The 19,501-nt window shown below is 43.3% G+C and overlaps 2 protein-coding genes across 10 annotated transcripts; one reads left to right on the forward strand and one right to left on the reverse strand.

Annotated features, from left to right (window-relative positions):
* The first annotated feature begins 2,495 nt into the window (after positions 1 to 2,495).
* Positions 2,496 to 11,532, forward strand: slc12a9 (solute carrier family 12 member 9). Of its 9 annotated transcripts, none has more exons than XM_035624887.2 (16): positions 2,496 to 2,826; positions 4,621 to 4,668; positions 4,870 to 5,114; positions 5,207 to 5,341; positions 5,434 to 5,571; positions 5,676 to 5,978; positions 6,095 to 6,202; positions 6,814 to 6,925; positions 7,055 to 7,212; positions 7,303 to 7,385; positions 7,466 to 7,590; positions 8,004 to 8,196; positions 8,339 to 8,513; positions 9,325 to 9,471; positions 9,624 to 9,672; positions 9,724 to 9,954. In XM_035624887.2, exons 3-16 carry the CDS (start codon positions 4,910 to 4,912, stop codon positions 9,815 to 9,817), a joined length of 2,025 nt encoding a protein of 674 aa, XP_035480780.1. In that variant the 5' UTR covers positions 2,496 to 2,826; positions 4,621 to 4,668; positions 4,870 to 4,909; the 3' UTR covers positions 9,818 to 9,954. The 9 variants fall into 9 exon arrangements, with proteins under 9 accessions (XP_035480780.1, XP_035480781.1, XP_035480779.1 ...); XM_035624886.2 differs by having other exon boundaries at positions 2,499 to 2,826; positions 9,581 to 9,672; positions 9,724 to 11,532; XM_035624880.2 differs by adding an exon at positions 3,930 to 4,020 and having other exon boundaries at positions 2,502 to 2,826; positions 9,581 to 11,532.
* A 120-nt stretch (positions 11,533 to 11,652) lies between these two features.
* On the reverse strand, positions 11,653 to 16,373 carry hsd20b2 (hydroxysteroid (20-beta) dehydrogenase 2). The gene is made up of 11 exons (XM_035624890.2): positions 16,119 to 16,373; positions 15,139 to 15,185; positions 14,955 to 15,030; positions 14,731 to 14,841; positions 14,015 to 14,082; positions 13,836 to 13,880; positions 13,688 to 13,722; positions 13,522 to 13,603; positions 13,315 to 13,380; positions 12,083 to 12,232; positions 11,653 to 11,986 (listed from the first exon to the last, which is right to left on the reverse strand). The coding sequence occupies exons 1-11, from the start codon at positions 16,267 to 16,269 to the stop codon at positions 11,843 to 11,845; spliced, it is 975 nt and encodes a 324-aa protein (XP_035480783.1). The 5' UTR covers positions 16,270 to 16,373; the 3' UTR covers positions 11,653 to 11,842.
* Positions 16,374 to 19,501: the final 3,128 nt, after the last annotated feature.

Here is a 19,501-nt window from a genome sequence, read left to right on the forward strand (position 1 = left end):
CTGGAAACCCTGGAATTAAATGTTGTTGTTTTTTGTTGTAATTAGTGTTTTTCTAACTAATTAGTGTCATAACATAAATGAAGAATTGTCTGAATACATCGGTTGAGAGACAGAACTTTATATTTCACCTCTGACAAGAGGCGCAAAATGTGGTTTAGTCGGCCCATCGCGACTCAGCAGGAGAATCTGTCAGCTAATCTACCGGCCAGTCACTGAATGTCTTCCCTCAAGGAAGTAGCGTCTGGGTCCCAGAAGAGAAAGGAGAGGAAAAACAAACCAAGGGAAAAACAACAGTGAATTCATTTATTTCAAAAGAAAGGTGAGCTAGCTATTAGCAAACTCCTGCTACTACAGCTAGCTAGCAGCTAACTAGCTGAGATCGACACAACTGCTGTTGTTAGCTAGCTAGCTAACTGTAACTTTTACTAGCTGAATACAGTAGGAGTTAGCTAGCTAGCTACTATTAGCGCACACACACACACACAGAGTGTCATCAATGAATCAGCATCATAGCTGCAGGGGGCCACAGAGACAGTTTGTGTACAGGGCCCAGAAGTTGGTGCTACACCACTGAATATATCACCACATATTTCAGCCATTAAAACAATCACTTTTAGACCGTCAGTACGCATCAGAGCCACGCATCCACAAACGCTTGCACCATTCATTCTCTGAAAATAGGCACAGAGGTATAATGTGCCAATCGTCACCATCAGTGTGAGGAGCACATGATGAGCATTAATATAAATGATTCAACGAGTAGTGCCGATCAACTGTTAAGCTCGAGCTTGGGCTTTAGCTGAATAATGTCACCTCAGTCACTGTTGTGACAGTAAGACTGTTAAAGCCCTCCCCTCTTCCTCGTGTAATACTGTTTAAATCAGAATTCAAGGTTTAACTTGACGGACCGTGCAGAACTTCTTACAATTAGAGGCCAATAAGAAGAACGGTCTCAAGTTGTCTGATCAATCTGCTGAGCCTGGTGACAGGAATGCAAGTTGTTTTTTTGTGACACAAAAACAAGTGGATGAAGTAAACCATTAACTTACTACTCTCCCACATTTCAACTCAGTGAGCAGGATAAATGGATATGATAAACAAAAACGTGGCTACTATGTTTGTGTGAATTGTTCCGAGTCTCATTGGAGTCTCATTCTATTATCTAAATAACTTCAATGAAATTATTTATTTTTTGAAATATTTTTCGGGGGGGAAGCGTGATTGTAACTTGGATTTAGATGCGATTCAGAAACAGTATTTCACAGTTTAGTTCATCTAACTTCAAGAGTTGTCACTACAATCTCCTAAGTTTAAAATCCCTCACTTACTCAAATATGTGCTTTGCTTATTGTTACTACACTCAGGTGTGCGAAGTGATGTAAATGAAGAGTCTGACACCGGCGGGTTGTTTTTCACATTCATCTGTGGAAACGATGGGGTCCCTGTGATTTCCTTAAATCTGAGTGTAAGATGTGTCTATCGTGTCGGTCTACTCGCCTTGTATATATTGAGGTGATTTAGAATTTTTTCTTTTACATGAAAATTAATTTAATCCAACTTTATTATCAGTTGCAGTTTTGCTGTTGCTCATACAATCTATATCCCTTTGCTGATACCTGGCATACAGTTTCTTCCCACAGGCCATCAGGCTGAATGGTTGAGCTCTGGTGAAGTCAACAGAACTCCCATTATTATTTGCAATATTTGGGAACTCCTGTGGGAATTACCCACAGTTCATGGCGTTGTGACCTGAAACCAGGGGGAGGCCGGAAACATATTTCTAAAAAGTTCATGCTGGAAAAAAGAAAAAGTTAAATTCATTATTAAATTCATTATTTGCAAATTACATCTCTTCCACTCTGTAGGACAGGATGTTCAAATCCAGTCTGTTCCTCAAGTGGTTTGGTCGTGAAGAAAGTAAACTACAGAAAATACAAAGTCCTAAACCCACCATATATCAGCAACATGTTTTTTGCCTTGTCAAGTTGACGTAAAGTTTTTGCATGGTGGAGGTCTGGTGCTGTCCCTCACAGACTGTCCCACTCAATCACCTACCAGGTGACGTCAGTTAGGTCTGTGAGGGTTCAGGGCTCAGGGGGGTCAGACTGGGCCAACCACTTCATGTCACTCCTGCCAAATAATGATCCTCTCAGTATGTCTGGACGTCATCTTTGCTGAAACAGTGACCCCTGGTGTGGCGAAAAGTCCCTGCAGTTTAGCCCAGAGCGCAACTTTACATAAGCGCCTGAGAGTCATGTGTTTACATCCAACAAGTTTTTTAGTTTTTTCTTTCTCAGTGCAAAAATAAACAACAATAAATAAAGTGAAATCCCCACTTCATATCTCACACACCGTCGTGCTGATATTTAAACATGAATATATCACAGTCATGGACAACAGACTGAATCAGGGCAGGTCTGACGTACAGCTCTGACAATAAGAGGCGTGGTTGTTTCCGACGAGCAGTTACTTTTGCTTTTTTTTGGGGGCCGATATTTGGTCCCGCCCCTTCGGTCGGTCACATGGGCGGTGTCTGCACTCCCGTGACACTTCAGAGCAAATACCAGCGGGACGAGGCGTGCCATGGCCGCGCTGTTGTTATTGGGCAGCACATCTCTCACAGCGGCCACATCCGAGTCTCGGTCGGGACGGCTCAGGACTGTCCCCCGGCCCGCAGCGGCACCGTCTCACCGTCCACTGCGCATCTGACCCGGGACGTTCTCCTGCCAGAGACACGGAGAGGCGGCGGAGCTCCGAGAGACGGCGTGAACAAGCAGGAAGTCGGGGGGGAACTGTCTCGCCGGGAGGGTCCGACTCATCGGAGAGGTAAGTTTGTCTCCTCGGTGTCTCAGTGGGACAATAAAACATCGCGTCTGGGCGAGGAGCAGGAGCGCTCCACGCACCGGGGGCGTTGGGTTAGAACCGCTGGAACACCCTCCGGGGCGCCCCGCCACCACTTCCTGACCCCGGACCCGTGGACCTTACGTGTGTGCCCAAACTACAGCGTCATTGTTTATACCCACGGTTTCACCAATTGGAGTTTCATGCAGCGTTCGCTGCGCCCTCGTGCCGCGTAAACGCGACGGAAACGGGTGTTTTCATTTTTGGGTTTGCCGACTTGTTTTGAACGTAGGGTCCGGGGACCCTCGGGAGGGCCTGGCGCGCGCCAGGCTGGGACGGTCCGTTCAACATCAGGAACATCTGCCCGGTCAGTGCGTCACTCGCAGCATCCTGTCCCCGAGACGGAACGCTGCTCTCAGCCATGTTCTCAGCATCATCAGGGACCAAACTTGATGACTCGTGAAGGGTCACTGAATGTCTGTGGCTCCCAAAGCATGTTCAACTGCCCTGTTCGAACCACTGACAAGTCACCCAGCCACGATGGGGTTGAGAGTCTGCCTCATCACATGTATTTGACTGAGTGATTGAATATTGTGCAACTTTATCAAAATAAGCCAACACACCAAGACTTGCAAAGGGCCACAGTTATTGACATGGCTGATTAAACCATTGATTGTTTTTCTGGACTGATCAGACATTTGTTCACTGGGATTTTCCACAGCCCAATGTTCAAACCACTTGTCCGACTGACTCGAGTCTAAAACCCAAACATATTCAGTCAACTGTCATATATAAGAAGGAGAAGAGCAGCAAATCCTCACGTCAGCGACTGGAGCCTGTGAAGGGTTTGACATTTTTTGCCCCAAAAGTACTGATTAGTTATCAATAATTCAACAAATTGTTTCATTTCGACTGTCGGAACAATAACAATCTGGGTGTGATCCCCATAACGGGAGCTCATGACCCATGTGTGTCCAATCATGCTTTGTTGTGTAAAATGGACTCAGTGTATGTTGGCCATCATGTGATTCCTGTGTTGGGACAAGTAATTCACACAGAGGGGCTGGTGCTGTTGTCTCTTTGTGGAGTCACAGCAGAGGAGGGGGGACGCCGCTCCAGTGAGATGTAAAAGCAGACAAGCAGGTGGGAATCAGCTGACTGCAAATACCAACCTGAGGTGTGAGTGTGAGCTTTCATTATTAAGAAGACTTCAGTCATAAACATTACACGCAGGCTCTGGGCGTTCCACTGCTTGATCTTTGCTGAATTTGGTTGTAAAAGAAGAAGTGATAGACTGATGCTCTTGGGTGCAGCCCCCCAATCTGACTTAAGAATATAAAACAAGCGTTGTTTGAGTCAAAAAGCCCAAAATATGTTCAGATTGGCCTTTAAATTTAGATTTTTAGATTTTAATATTCAACTGCTGCTCTCAGCACTTTAGAGTAAACACTCTGTTTATTTAAAGATAGAAGAAGCACTGGTGGAAAGCATGACGTGTGCCACTGCACATGACAATCTTCATTTTCAGGAAGCCCATCACTGCGTTTGTGTTACTGCAAGACGTCAACATGCGTGTGTGTGTGCGCATGTGCGTGTGTGTGTGTGTGCGCGTGTGTGTGTGTGTGTGCTTGTGCTTGTGGCTTCTACGATACTAAATCGATTCATAACTTCCAAAAATCGATTTTTACAAACAAAACTTTTTGTGTCTGACGGTAGACGATGCTTCAAATATGAAGAGAAGCTTCACATTCTAAAAAAAGTTCAATGCTTCATTTGCAGCTTCCACCCGGCAGCACAGAAGATCTGCACACTCACCACAGTTTCAAGGTGAGCACCAAGATTAATGTCACCACTTCTGTATCTGACCAAATGTGAAATCGGGTCACAGCCTCCCCTCCTTTTATGGTGTTGAATAAGTGCGAGAAATGTCTTTTTGCAGAACATAATGTCATCACTTTATCATATGATTCCAGTCATGAAATTTCCCTGCAATAATATCTAAACTCTTTGTGACAACTGTCGTCACAGATCTGTTTCAGAGAGCAAACTAACGCTCACCTCACCAGCCATGTCGAACGAACGCACCCCTCTGGTCCCCTCGGGGGTGTGCGGTCTGTCCGTTGACACGGCGGCGTGTGCCGCGTCGCTGGATGACACCCCGGAATCCGGCTCCGGGACTCCAAGTAAAGACCCACGTCAACTGGACACCTTTTTCGGGGTGATGGTGCCGACCGTCCTCTCCATGTTCAGCATTGTGCTGTTTCTGAGAACAGGTGAGTGAAGAGAGGAGGAAATGAAAAGCTGCACCGGGTCATAGACAGTGAAAGTTTGTATGAATCCCTATAACACAATCTCTCTCTTCCAGGGTTTGTGGTCGGTCATGCAGGGCTGTTACAGGGTCTTTTAATGGTGTTCGTGGCCTACACCATTGTATCTCTTACAATACTCTCCATCTGTGCCATTTCCACCAACGGCGCCATACAAGGTGGAGGGGCCTACTGTATCCTTACCGAACAAACTTTCTCCATGCGTTGTCCGATCTCAGCCACAGTTGTTTCAGTTGAAACACCAGCCTTAACCAGATGTGATCAGACATGATCAGTCGGTCTCTGGGTCCAGAGTTTGGAGGAAGCATTGGTTTGATGTTCTTTCTGGCCAAAGTGTTTGCGTGTGGCGAGTATGTTCTTGGTCTTGTGGAGGCCATTCTTGATGTATTTGGTTCCGAACCTGGTAAGTTTTGGTTTTCTTTCTCTTCTTTAACCACCCCCCTAGTACACATGCTATGGTTTTTTTTGGAGTATTTTCACGTTTCTGCCTGTTCGCCTCTGTTGTAGAGTCGCCCGTGTCCAAGGGGATTCGGGTTCTCCCTCAGGGCTACTGGTACACAGTGCTCTACTCCACCGTGGTCCTTCTTCTGTGTCTGCTCGTGTGTCTGGTGGGCGCCCACATCTACTGCCGCACCGCCTTCGTGATCCTGCTGGTGGTGACCGTGTCCTTGCTGTCCATCTTCATCAGCGCCGTGGCGGTCAAACCTCAGGACTTCGTCATCACCCACACGGGACCTGGCAACCAGACCCTTCGCTACAACGCCAGCTACACAGGCTTCAGTGCTACGACGCTGAGGAACAATCTTGGCTGTGAGTGTTGGCGGGGCACGAGGCTGATGTTAGAGCAGATATGACGGAGTGTGTGTGTATATACTGTATATATATATATTAAAAGTCTTAACGTTGTTCCTCATTTTTCTCCTCAGCTGGTTACTCTTTGGACTACAGCACCAACTCTGTCATGTCTTTTTCCACCGTGTTTGCCATCATGTTCACCAGCTGCACTGGGATCATGGCCGGAGCCAATATGTCAGGTTAAAGCTTGTTGTCATAACACCACATGTATAACTACATTAGGGCTGCAACTAACGATCACTTTCATTATCGATTAATCTGTTGTTTATTTTCTCAATTAATTGTTTTGTCCACAAACCAAAGAAAATCAGTTCTCTCTCATAGAAGAGCAAAGAAAAACGACTTAAACCGATTAATCGATCCTCTAAATAGTTGGCGATGAATTTAGGAGTCGATTAATAATCGATTAATTGTTGCAGCTCTTAATTACATTGTAACGGAGGATGTTTTTCCCAGTGGTTGGACTGTAACTAAGTACATTTACTCAAGTACTGTACGCGTCATTCACAGGGAAGTGTTCTTTTTAACCCACGACATTTTCGAAACAGTTTTAGTTACCTATTACTTTAAGATTTTACGTACAATGTTATATATAACATCAGCACATATATTCCATATGCTATGGCATTGCTGTTTTTGCATTTGAATTATCTGTATGTCACGATGCAGAATGATGTAAGAGATTTTACTGTCCCACTGTTTTTACAACCCCACATATCACAATTCAGCGCATGTGCGCACAAAGCAGGAAAGACCCTGATGTTTGTTCTCACTCCAAATGTTTGTGCAGGGGAGCTGAAGACGCCGAGTGTTTCCATCCCTAAAGGCACCATCGTGGCGGTTTTTTACTCTTTCACAGTCTACGTCCTCCTCTTCATCTTGGTCGGCGCCACCTGTGACAGGTCTGAATTGGCTCATATTTGTGTTGTCTGATATTAATACTTTAATAACGATCCACATCAAAATAAAAAGTTGCAGTTATGACCCAAATGAGTAATAATATATCTTTTTTTCCCTTCTCTTTTCTTTAGGACCCTGCTGATTCAGGATTATGGATTCTTGCAGCGCATAAACCTCTGGTCGCCGTTTGTCACTATTGGGATATACTGCGCTTCTCTGTCCGCTGCGATGTGCTCTATGATAGGGGCGTCCCGTATCCTCCACGCTCTTGCTCTGGATCACCTCTTTGGTAAAGGCCAGTCGCCACACCAGTGCTTTTCTTTGTGTATCCAGTATTCCTAAGAGCCTGTTGTTGTTGTTGTTGTTGTTGTCCAAACAGGTCTTCCTTTAGTCCCTGCTGCTGTCACCTCCAGCTCGGGGAACCCGTGGGTGGCAGTGCTGTACACCTGGGGCCTGGCTCAGGTGAGTAGAGGTCGCGCCGGGGGCCGTCATCTGCTTTCTGAATTTACAGCTGGTGTCCTGACCTGCGGTTTGTGTTTCAGTGTGTGGTGTTTGCAGGCCAGCTCAACGCTGTAGCAAGTCTGGTGACTGTGTTCTACCTGCTCGCCTACGCCGCAGTTGACCTGGCCTGTTTGGCTCTCGAGTGGGCATCCGCACCAAATTTCAGGTATTAAAAGATCAATGAATGTTATAAGAGAAAAAAATGTCAAATGTTTTTTACTTGCCTCCATCAGTGGCGAGTTTGTCTTGCATTCATATTTAGTGCGCCCATAAGTACTTGGCCATAGGGCTGCAACGAACGATTATTTTCATTATCGATTAATCTGTCGATAATTTTCTCATTTAATCGATTAGTTATTTGGTCCATAAAACAGTGGTAGTACAAAAGATCAACAAGGATTGAAAAGCAGATCATAAATGTTAGCGCCAGTTCACATCATCATATTGATTATCAATCTGATCAGCTTTGCTCGGATCTATCACGCTCATATATTTTACGGGACTGTTACTGTCCCATTTATCGCTGTTCTCCGCTTCTTGTCCAGCGGCCTTAGTTTTTTGTCTCTGTGTTTTTGACAGACCGACCTTCCAGCTCTTCTCCTGGCACACCTGCCTGCTGGGGATCGTGAGCTGTCTGGTCATGATGTTCGTCATCAACCCTGTGTACTCCTCAGGCAGCATCGTCCTCCTGTTACTGCTGCTCCTTTTCCTCCACTACCGATCGCCAACCAGCAGCTGGGGCTACATCAGCCAGGCTCTCATTTTCCATCAGGTACACACACACAAACACACAAACACACACACACACACACACACACACACACACACACACACACACACACACACACACACTCAGACCTGCAATGCGGTTTGTCAACGGCTACTGTCTTTCTCTTTCTCTGCTGTGGTTTTAGGTGCGCAAGTATCTGTTGATGCTGGATGTTAGGAAGGACCACGTGAAGTTCTGGAGGCCGCAGGTGCTGTTGATGGTGGCCAACCCGCGCTCTTCCTGTCAGCTCATCCTGTTTGTTAACCAGCTGAAGAAGGGAGGGCTGTATGTGCTGGGCCACGTGCAGCTGGGGGATCTGGGTAAAGGCTCTGTGGATGGTCTGTGCCGGCCATCTGCAGCAAGCACTATTAAATTATTCTTATCTCAGAATCATTTTCTGGTTTGTTTCCCTCCACCACCCCCTCCCACCCCCCCCAAAATAACAATTTTAAGTTTATTGCTTTAATTGCTGCAGACCTAGTTCTTTGTCTGACTTAAACTGTCTTTATACAGTAACTGGATGAGACTTACCCTTTTGGCCTTCTTTTTTTTTATCATTCACTCTCAAAGTAGATGATCAGGATAAACAGGAAATGGGAAATGTGTTGCATTTCAGTGAAGTTAAATCACCGCTCTATTGGCCTCTACCTGAAGTCTACAGGCGGTATCGTGGAAAGCTTAGTCGTGGGCTTTCGCTTTACACCTGCTGCTTCTCCTGCATTAATGATGAGAGAGTCCATGTTCTCTCTGCACCATTGTGGCAGCAGAGCGAGAGTCGAAGCCAGACATCTCTGAATTCTGCCGAATCTCCAGCTCCTTGTTTATTTTGCAAAATGACACATCTTTACCAAACTGTAAGAAAACATATTCAGTTCTTAGGAGTAATGCACCTAAAGTAATGCACCTCACCAACATATTCCAGGATTCGTGCACAGACCCACAAATTGCCTCTCTGCCCCCTGGTGTCCATTGGAAGACACTGCAATGTCCAGAAATGTCATTTGCCTGCATATTTTCTGCAATATTAGTGAGCTGCTCCCCCCCCACCAGTCATAAAGCCCTTGATTGTTGTAATCTTAGTGCTATTCAAACCCAGGCAGTATATTAATTTCTGTCTTTCCTGTGTTGTAGACTCTCTGCCGTCAGACCCGGTCCAGCAGCAGTATAACTTCTGGTTGAGCCTCGTTGATAAACTCGGGGTGAAGGCCTTTGTAGATCTGACATTGTCTCCCTCTGTCAGACAGGGAACGCAGCATCTGCTGCGCATCACAGGCTTAGGTAAAATCTGACTCCTCTAACCTCCCATCATGCCCACGTTCAGTACAAACTTTGTTTACTCTTCATCTGCACTTAGTGACTCGTGCACCTTCTGTTTCTCCATTACAAGGTGGCATGAAGCCCAACATGCTGATTTTGGGTTTCTATGACAGCTGCACTCCCGAGGACTTCTTCCTGCAGGACAGCGCATTCTATGACTCATCACTAGGACGAAGCAGTGAGGGCGAATATAATTTCGGGGTTGACTTGCCCTCACTACAGGCCCATTTCCCCCCAGTCCGACACATCGAGAGCCCACGCTGGCTGTCGCCAGAGGAGTATGTTGGCATCATTTCTGATGCCATAAAAATGAACAAGAACGTGTGCCTTGGTCGCTATTTCTTCCAGTTGGAAGGAGAGGGCAAAGACAGCAAGGTGGATGGATCAGAGCGGACTATCGACGTGTGGCCGCTCAACCTGCTCCAGCCCGGCAGCCGTGATTACGAGGACGTGTGCAGCCTCTTCCTGCTGCAGATGGCCTGTGTGCTCAACATGTCCAGCAAATGGCGCCACGCGAGAATGAGAATCTTCCTGAATGTGGAGACCGAGTCCAGCGTCCAGGGCTGGGTGGTAAACGAGGAGACGGTTCGAGAGTTGCTGAGGAAGCTGCGGATAAGGGCGTCCATAACGCTTGTGCCGTGGGACTCGGTGGTGCAGCACCACGTTCAGCCCAACGTGGAGAATCCTGCAGAGCAGACGCAAGCCCTCTCCGACGGCTTCCTGACGGCAGTGAACTGTATGATAATGGAGCACAGCTCGCAGGCTGCAGTTCGCTTCCTGTATTTACCTCGACCTCCTGCTCATCACAGCCAGTCACAGCAGTACGTGGCTCAGCTGGAGGCAGTGACCAGCGGTCTGGGGCCGACGCTCCTGATCCACGGTGTCACCCCAGTTACATACACCGACCTCTGAGCATGTGCAGTCAGATGTTGTCCTCATGTGAAATTGTACAGCAAAGTCTTATTAAGGCAAATCTGTAAACTCTAGGAAAATGTCCTATTTTCATATACTTGAACTGGCTCGGTGGTTGAGCCAAGAATTTGGGAGAATACCAACTACTTGGGTTCTGTTTTTTTTTTTTAGGATTAGCCTCGGTTCTGTCTTTTCACCTAAGGCAGATCACAATGTATCAAAGGCTCTTCAGAACAAAAACACAGTTTGTTTTGAGCTTTACGGGTTACCTAGAACACTGAAAATAGAAATGTTTATATCTATCATTTCAGGGATGAAATTCTGCATTTGTGGTGTTTTGTGATTTACCACCATACAAATCTTTGTATGGTGATATGGTGATTCATAATAATTTTCTTTTATTTCCTCTGTATTATTGCTGCTTGCCCCCCCCCTTCATTCAAACATTCCTGTTCATGTTATCTTTTAACATCAAATAATCAAAAGACTTTGTGGTTCTGCGCTTAATTAAGTCCTGATGTTTGTTGTCCCTGCACTTTTGCAAACATCTTTCTCTGTTAAACACGTACCTCACTTCTTCACAAATGTAATCTTGTACATTTGACCTGGTGCTGGTGTAAGAGCTAACTTTACGATACAGACTGTCAAACATACACTGAAGGGTTACATTTACGGTAACGTCGAAGGTACTGAAAACATTCGAGCGTCCGAATCCAGCTTCAGTCCCGACCAAGGACGACTCGGACCAAGTCAAGATTGAAAGTTCTCACATTCTTACTCAGCTATTTACCATATTTAGAAAAATGTTAACTTCACTGCACTTTTGCACACTTACACACTGCATGGACCTTGTACAAATTCTCAAATAGGCAGCTGCTTGAGAGAGTCTTGCATGACTTGGCTTTGCCTTTCTCACATATTCCATCTTGAGTTGTGAACCTCAAGACCTCAACTGTCTGCGAGAAAGAGGAGCAACTCTTTCACTAATGGATTCCGTGACTAACGTTCCTGTGGAGTAAATATATGCCAAATGCACTGTTATGGTTTCTTTGTCAGTTTAAAATTGTCACCTACTATATGTATTTAAACATTGCCAATCTGCAACACAAACCATTTGTCTGTGTATTTGTCAAGTGTAGTGATATATACAGCAATGGCAACAATAGAGAGAATCTCTCCTGCAGGTATTGCTTAACTTAATGATGTTTAAAGATCCAGTGGATGAAGCTGTTGAACATGGATAACGCATTTTATTAAGACATTTAATAATATTTACATGTGTAGCATTGCCTATGTATTAACTTTGATATGATATTACACACATTTTAGGTATCAGCTGCAGTGAATTTTTATAACGCACATATTAACCAACAGTTCTTTATATATATATATTCGCTTCTCTGCAGATGCGGGCAGACGATTACTCCTCCTTTTCACGGGGTTTCTCCTCTCCCTTACTAACTCTCCTTTTCTGTCCATCCAACTTTGGGAAGTTTTTAAGTTTTCCGACGAGGAATTGTGACATATGAAGCCAGTCTGGCAGGAGTGCGGTGAGAGCTGCGTTCTGCAGGAAGACAGGAAAGAGGCGGTGAGATGTTAAGAGACACCTGACAATTTATGACAATTTGCAAGTGATCACGGTCTCAGCCATCCCTCTAACCTGGAGAGCGTGGGACAGACACCCGCTGGTGTAGCTGGAGTGACCCACAGTGTTCAAGGCTTCTCGTGCGAACGCCGAAGAACTTTTCACAAAGCAGTTGACTTTCATGTTGAGTGTCATGTTTGTGGACACCATGAAGGGGCACACACACTGGGGAAATACAAACTCGTTACATGGGTTGAACTTCACATTTTACATTAAAATTCAATTTGAGCAAAAAAAGACAAACAACACAACAACATTTAGTCCAGTGCAGAAATATCCAAAGCACAGTAGGTTTGAGGCAGTTTCACATTCAGCAATTAAAAAAAGAAGAAAGAAATAGATGATGGAGCGATGCAAACATAGCAGCCTATAGGTGTCAAATTGTCACACTTAATCTCTTCAGTAATGTGGTCAGTTCTGGGCCACTTTAACTGCCTGTAGGTGAAAATTTAAAAAATCAAGCCAATATAAATTGGCAGTTCAGTCATATATAGTTTAAGTAGAAAAGTATATGTTTGAATTCACTTGAAACAGTGTCTCTACTACAGAGTTTGTCCAGCAGAGAGCGCTGACGAGTTTTGTTTTTCAAATGTAAAATGAAAGAAAATGAAAAATGAAAGAAAATGAAAAAAGCAAATTTTGTGCAATGATGAATCTTAAATAACTTACATACTGTAAACCCGTTTTTGTATAAAACCTGGTATTACATACAGTCTCTGCATTATTATTTCTTTGTTTCATTTTTTAACAACTATTCTCACTTAAACCTCTAGAGAATTCGTTTAACAAGTCACTTTTCTTTTTTTTTAAGAAAACAAGACGTCAGAGCTTAGTAAAAGGCAAAACGATGAGATGGTGAGTTTTTGTGGTGAATCATTTCTATATTTTTTGCCTTGAACTCGTGAACTGTTATGTGAATATGAATGTCATTAACTTATATGTTTTAATTTGCTTGCATGCCAGTACACCCTGTCTACATCTATATGTGTAAATATATATATGTGTGTGTGTGTATATATATATGTGTATATATATATATATATGTATGTATATATATATATATATGTGTATATATATATATATGTATATATATATATATATGTATATATATATATATGCCACGCTGAGGAACACGTACTATTTACAAAATTAAATTGACTCGCTCAAACATTTGAATTTGGCAATTTCAGTCAATGAACCACAAATGAACGGCAGTTTGAGCTGAGGTGAAGTTTTGCATACTTTACCTGAACAGTAATTCCCTTTGACTTGTACTCAGCATGCAGACCCTGAGAGAAATATGTGACAAAAATCTGGAATGAAGAAGAAAGTCAAAGTCACAAATCCAGCAGAACTGCACGGGAGTGTCACGAAAGCTCTGCACTATGGTGAGTGAATGTTTGAGCGTGGTCTGGTTGCGATGTGTCTGAATGAATGTGTGCTCATAAATGTACCTTGGTGGCAGAATAAAGTGACAGCAAAGGCTGCGGCCGGATGGCCACTTCAGAGGAAATATTGATGATCAGCCCAGTACCTCTGTGGAGGAGAGGAAGACAAACATCCATTAATCCGTCCTATACTCCCATTATCTCATTTAAAACTGAATGGTTGTAATAATACCTTTTGATCATGTCCGGAAGAACCAGTCTGGTCATCTGGTAATTAAACAAACCAACTGTGTTCAGATACAGTGGAAACGGTCAACGCAGATGCCTGAACATCAAAAACAGACATAGACCTGCAGTTGTACGTGTACTGTATGTCTTACCTGAGGGACAGACAGCATGTTGCAGTTGACAATCTGCGTGATTTTCTGGTTGAAATGAAATCACAAGGGTAACTATATGTGGCAACGACAAATTAGGCAAAATATGACCTTTCCTCGCAGTCAGAGTCAGTACAAATCAAACTGTCATCAGAAAATTGCATTTATAATGCCCCAGGTACCTGTTCAGCATTTGGTACTTCCAGGAAACAGGCGAAACTATCAGAATAGGTCATTCCTACATTGTTGACTGTGTGGGTTGCAAAGACACAAAAACAAAAGAAAAGAACATGTGTTAATAAGTATTAGTCTTAAGTCAGTCTTTAACTGATCGATCCATTCTTTCCCACTTCAAATATGTTGCCTGTCAGAGTCAGCACGTACAGTACGGCCTCCTCTAGTCTGCCAAGGTTCAGGAGGGGTTTGTTTGTGATCAATAACTTAACAGGAAGTTGAATCAGTCGTCAGCGGTTAAGAAAATAAATGGCCTCGTTCAAAATGACAAGCTGCGGAGGGATGAGCATTTAAAGGGACAGTTGCTAATTTTAGACAAACGTGCTTCTTGGCCAAAGTGAGAGCAGAACATTGACAGCACTCTTTGTTCTGGTGTGTGCGATTGGCAGCTCTGCCAGCAGCCTGTTGGCTTAGCTTTGCACAAAGACTGCAAACAGCTCGACTGGTTCGGTCCAAAGGCTACAGTGGCTCGCCCTGTTGTCAGTCTTTGTGCTATGACGAGTTCACCAGCAGCTGGCCTCAGCCTCATACTGACCCAATCGACTGTAAAGAGGTATCAATCTTCTCACCTAAAGTGTATTTATATCAGTGTTTGCAAGACTGGCCCTCCGACTGTGAACATCCGACCATTTTTCCTCTGCTCAATTATCCGTTGTTCTATTACCCAGAATTCCAATTTCCAGGCCTTGTAGTCCCTCAGCTACAACCGGGTAGATACTGGGGCCGTCGGTGAAGTCCACTCGGATGGTGCGTGTCTTTCGTCCATACTGACCCTCTGAAAGACAATGGAGAAAATTTAGGATGATTTTGGCTCCGTGGAAAGACACGTGTGTTTACAGGAACAGAGAAATGAGCAGTAAAACACAGTGGGGTTTTAATTTGACTCACCTATCTCTTTGGCAACCGTTTGAAGCTTGTCATCTGATCTGCTTACCAAGACAATATCCAGGCCTCTGCGCGCCAGCTAGAAGGAGACATGTAAACCAACAGGTTTGGTCACAATTTGCTCCAGTAAAAACTGAAACACCAAATAGGTGTGAGGAATTGTTGTAGAAGGAAGCTGGAGACTCACCTCACAGGCATAGGCTTTACCAATGCCATACGTGGCACCAGTGACAACTGCATAAAGGAGAAAGCACAGGAATGTTACTTGGATAATTATTTGATGATTATATTGAAGAACTGACACATTAACCACAAGCTGTCACTCATTACCCACAACTCTTCTGCAAAAATAGGAACACTTGACATTTTTTTCTCCACATTTTCCAAGTTTTGCAACAATATTGCCCACAGTTCTACAACTCAATCTGTCTTTATTGCAAAAACACTGCAGTTCAAGATGTTGAAACTGAAATAAACACTTGACCATACAGAGGAGACTCGGGTCGTAAAACTAGCTGCACATCAGTCACAGTACAAAGTTTAAGGCAAATGTTTCTCTCTTGTTTTAGAGAGGAATAAGAGGTGAGGCTACAGAGCAATAAGGGCGAGGAGAAGTGAACGAGGGAGAGGAGGAAAATGTGAGGGACCTGAAGCAGCCTGTTTGTGGATAGGATTCTGGTCATACAGTTCATACATACTCAATACCAGAAACCGGCACCTTGTCCTTGTCTGCATCTTCATGAAATTCTGTTTTTTTTTTAGAAAATACTGCATTATATTTTTCACAATGAAATAGTGTCATGATTGAAAATGAACATGAAATTTTGCAGACCATGAGACGCATATGTCTCAGCGAGAAGGAATGTGGCCCACTTATCGAATGCCTTATCAAATAGGCTTCACAGAGAGGAAGCTGCTGTGTGCTGCTGCTGCTGCTGCTGAGGGAAGTTTATGTTGAAAGAGAATCCAAATAATTCCACTTAACCTTCCTGCAGCCTGTTGTTTATTAACTTGCAGTCATTCAGCCACAGGCCTTCATATGATCTACACTGTCTACCTGTTGCAAAGGGGTTTTTTCCCCCACATGCACACATACTATACACATAATAGATATTGTAAACATTTTAGCAATCAACCAAACATTAAGAGTATTTTCTTCTACGTTACCTGCCCATTGCCCATATGTCCTTAAATCCACTTGCCAAACCTCTGACAGAACAAACTCTCTGAGCCCACACCAACATCTCCAGGCCAGTTTCAGCACGTGGAAAACAACCCAAGTCCCCCCGATGATGGCCATTATGTCACTGAATGACATGTTGCCGCTCAGCTCCTGACTGAACGGGGTTCCCCTTGTAGCTGACAGTGGTCAAAGCTGGAAAATGTGGTGAATCCCAATTCTTTATTATTGGAAAATGACAACCTTTTTATGTACTTCATTACACAGTGCTCCTCCCTCACTGCTCCACCCCTCACTGTGTGTCATGAGGGTGAGGTTGGCAGAGGAGCAACATCCCTGGGAACACGTGATCTACCTGAACCTTGCAAACTCCCTGCAGACTTAACTGAGAGAATTATAATAAACATTAAACTATAAATTCTTACATTCCCATCAAAAAGGTTTGGCGATTACAGTCACCTCAACTGATCCAAGTGCTGCTACCGCTGTTGGAAATGATCCACAGCATCTTGAATATCATCAGGATCATCTGGGAACTTTGTTCCTTGTTTATTTTGAAGCCTTTAGCACGATGAGAGTCTTAGTATTTAAATATTGAAATATTTCTGCATGATCATTTCTGGTTCCAGTCAGAAAATATGATATTTTTAATTAATTACAGTAAAAGCATCAAATTGCAATTAAATGCAAGCTTGGAAATAATGAGCATAAGAAAGAAATTACAGTCAATAGAAAAAGAAAATCACAAAAGAATAATGGAACTGCTTTTGACATCATTATGATGCCACAGAGGACATGTTACCGTAGGCTGAATAGTGTTTTCCATGAGGAGAAACGTGATGCAAAAACTTGGTGAACTGACCCTTTAGGGAGCTAAAGACCTTGCTTTTCAGACAGGCTTTTGGGTAACTTGGTATGTACCAGGTCCATCATTTTAAGTTTGTAAATAATATGTGGAATTTTATTTAAAAAAAAGTTTTAATTTCTTTTTGATTCAATTTTTTTATTTATTTTTTTATTCTCACTGCTTTTGTTGTGTTTGATATAGTATACTGTACAGTTTTTATTACTTTTATTACTATTGCTGTGTAAAGCACCTTGTGACTTGTGTCTGTGAAAAGCGCTATATAAACAAACGTATTATTATATTATTATTATGTAACACACCGTGGGATGTAGCACAGGGTCACAACAGCACATTGCGTAAAATAGCCTGTCGTCATTACGCCAGTACTGCTTCCATCTTATCACAAAAGACCAAAACAAAGCTACGACTTCCCGGGAAGCAACAATGTAGATAAAAAAACAGTAACGTAGGAGTGGACATGATAGAGTATGTCTGACAGCCGATAAGGTTCTGCTGCAGTTACAATCTGTCAAGTTTTAATAGCAGCAGAAACAGTCCTACAGATTCATGTAACATCAACGTCTGTATGTCGATAAACCCCAAAATGCTCCAGATTAAGTGTGTCAGTGATAATATTTGCGATAAACTAGATATTCCAGGCATACAGCATATTCAGTCCCTTGATCCAAGTAGTGAGGAAAACCTGCTTATAATCTAAAAAGATAAATATTTGACTGTATTGTGTAAACCCTTCAGTCAATGTGGTTCATATAAGTCATACGACCGCGTTTGATGGCACAATATTTTAAATATAGAACAGTAGCCGAAGCGGGGAATTGGTCTTGGCACTAGATCACTGACAGGGCAAAGTGAATAACTTCCCTGAGGCCTCAGACCCTCAGGGGACTCCAGGTTTTCTTTCCATTTCTATCATATTTCTATATTGACTGACACCACCTCTGAGAAGTATTTTTTGACGCTGACTTTTTTGGTTTGGTCAATGTGCCATCCATTAATGTGGAGGAGGAAGGGTCTGTGACCTATACTGCAGCCAGCCCCTAGGGGGATCATTTGGCTTCACATTTGGGAGCTGCAGCTAGCTTGTAATTATTATTTTCAGCCCTCGCATGTGACCGATTGGGCTCAAATTTCTTGGGAAGCACTTGCATCTAATTTCCAGTGACTTGGCCAAGTTTCATATTTCTAGCTCATGTTTGAATCCGTCCAAGTGTCAGTTTGGACCAGAGGTTTCACAGAGATGGGGGATGTTTTTAACACATTGGAATCTTCAGTCAACTGAAGATCTATCTCAGTTTCGTTTATTTGACAAAGTCTGTTAAGAGACTACCACCAGTGGGTGTTGTAGGGACCTACGCTGACACTCATTAATATGTAAATGTAAATTCAGCATGGATGAAATTTGATGTTTGACATTTCCTTCATCCATATCTAAATGTCAAAGAAAGAAAATCCAGAGCATACCAATGTAAGGGTGAAAATGAATATAAAGCCAACACTACAATCGAAGATTATCTAAAGGTAAAGTTAAAAATCAATTCGCCCACTGCGATATATTATGTATGAGTGTGTGGTCGAGTTGAGGAATAAAACCATCAGGGGACAGACCTGACCCCCCTCATAGCGATGTAATCTATATCGTGTAAATGTACTTATTTGTGAGGATACTGACACACTTTTATATGATGCTGTCAAAGTAATTTATCTTGTCAGGTCATGCCACTTAATGCTGTCGTGTTATTTTAGGAAAATAATGGAGAAAACCTTTTTTTATATATATCTTTTTGTATTTGGCAGCTGTGTGCAGTCTCACCTCTCAGAAAAATGACAGGAGGTTTCCTATTACCCAACACACATTTTATGTAACAACCTTAAAGGCTTTCGGGGAGGATTCCCGGCTTTCCTTTCTCGCTCTGAGTCTGTGACCCTTGATAGACTGATGTCACCTTGGGAGGTGGCCAAATGAATTTGCCTGATCAATTAAGTGGAGTCATCCAGGAGGCAAATGTCTAAGCTGCTCAGGTGCTCCTCCCATGAGGTTTTTCCCTCAGTATTTGATTGATGAACTTCGACAGATGGCTTCGCCGGAGAAAGTAAAGAATTCCAAGAGAGCGGTGTACTTATAAATCGTCGCATCACACGACAGCATTGCATGTCATGTAATTGAGCACGAGAATGTCTGCGAGAGACAGACATGTGATATTAAAATGTGGATAGAGATACAGATTAGATTATTTAAAAACCTTGTGAGCCAAGTCCCAAAACATGTTTGACATGACTTTACTTTACATTCTTTTGTCAAAAGCGACTTAAGTAAGTTGAGACTTAAGTGCATTCAACCGTGGAGATATTACATGTTTGGCCCCTTTATGCTCCAGGTCATTTCCTATGTGCCTGTTTTTCATACACAACATGGTTTTGGTAAAAGATGAATAAAAAATGAGCAAATCGCAGGTTCCAAGTGCTCGTATCCATCAGTACAGTGCTGTTTTGCTGCCTCTGTAG

The sequence above is a fragment of the Scophthalmus maximus genome, chromosome 2 (genome assembly GCF_022379125.1).
Source record: "Scophthalmus maximus strain ysfricsl-2021 chromosome 2, ASM2237912v1, whole genome shotgun sequence".
NCBI classification, from domain to species: domain Eukaryota; kingdom Metazoa; phylum Chordata; class Actinopteri; order Pleuronectiformes; family Scophthalmidae; genus Scophthalmus; species Scophthalmus maximus.

Coding starts and splice junctions, on each gene's coding strand:
- slc12a9 (XM_035624880.2), top strand. CDS start 4,910: ATGTCGAACGAACGCACCCCTCTGGTCCCCTCGGGGGTGTGCGGTCTG. Junction 6,926..7,054: donor GTCGGCGCCACCTGTGACAG/GTCTGAATTGGC, acceptor TCTTTTCTTTAG/GACCCTGCTGATTCAGGATT. Junction 7,386..7,465: donor ACACCTGGGGCCTGGCTCAG/GTGAGTAGAGGT, acceptor TTTGTGTTTCAG/TGTGTGGTGTTTGCAGGCCA.
- hsd20b2 (XM_035624890.2), bottom strand. CDS start 16,269: ATGTCATTCAGTGACATAATGGCCATCATCGGGGGGACTTGGGTTGTT. Junction 13,881..14,014: donor AAGTACCAAATGCTGAACAG/GTACCTGGGGCA, acceptor CATTTCAACCAG/AAAATCACGCAGATTGTCAA. Junction 11,987..12,082: donor GTCTGTCCCACGCTCTCCAG/GTTAGAGGGATG, acceptor GTCTTCCTGCAG/AACGCAGCTCTCACCGCACT.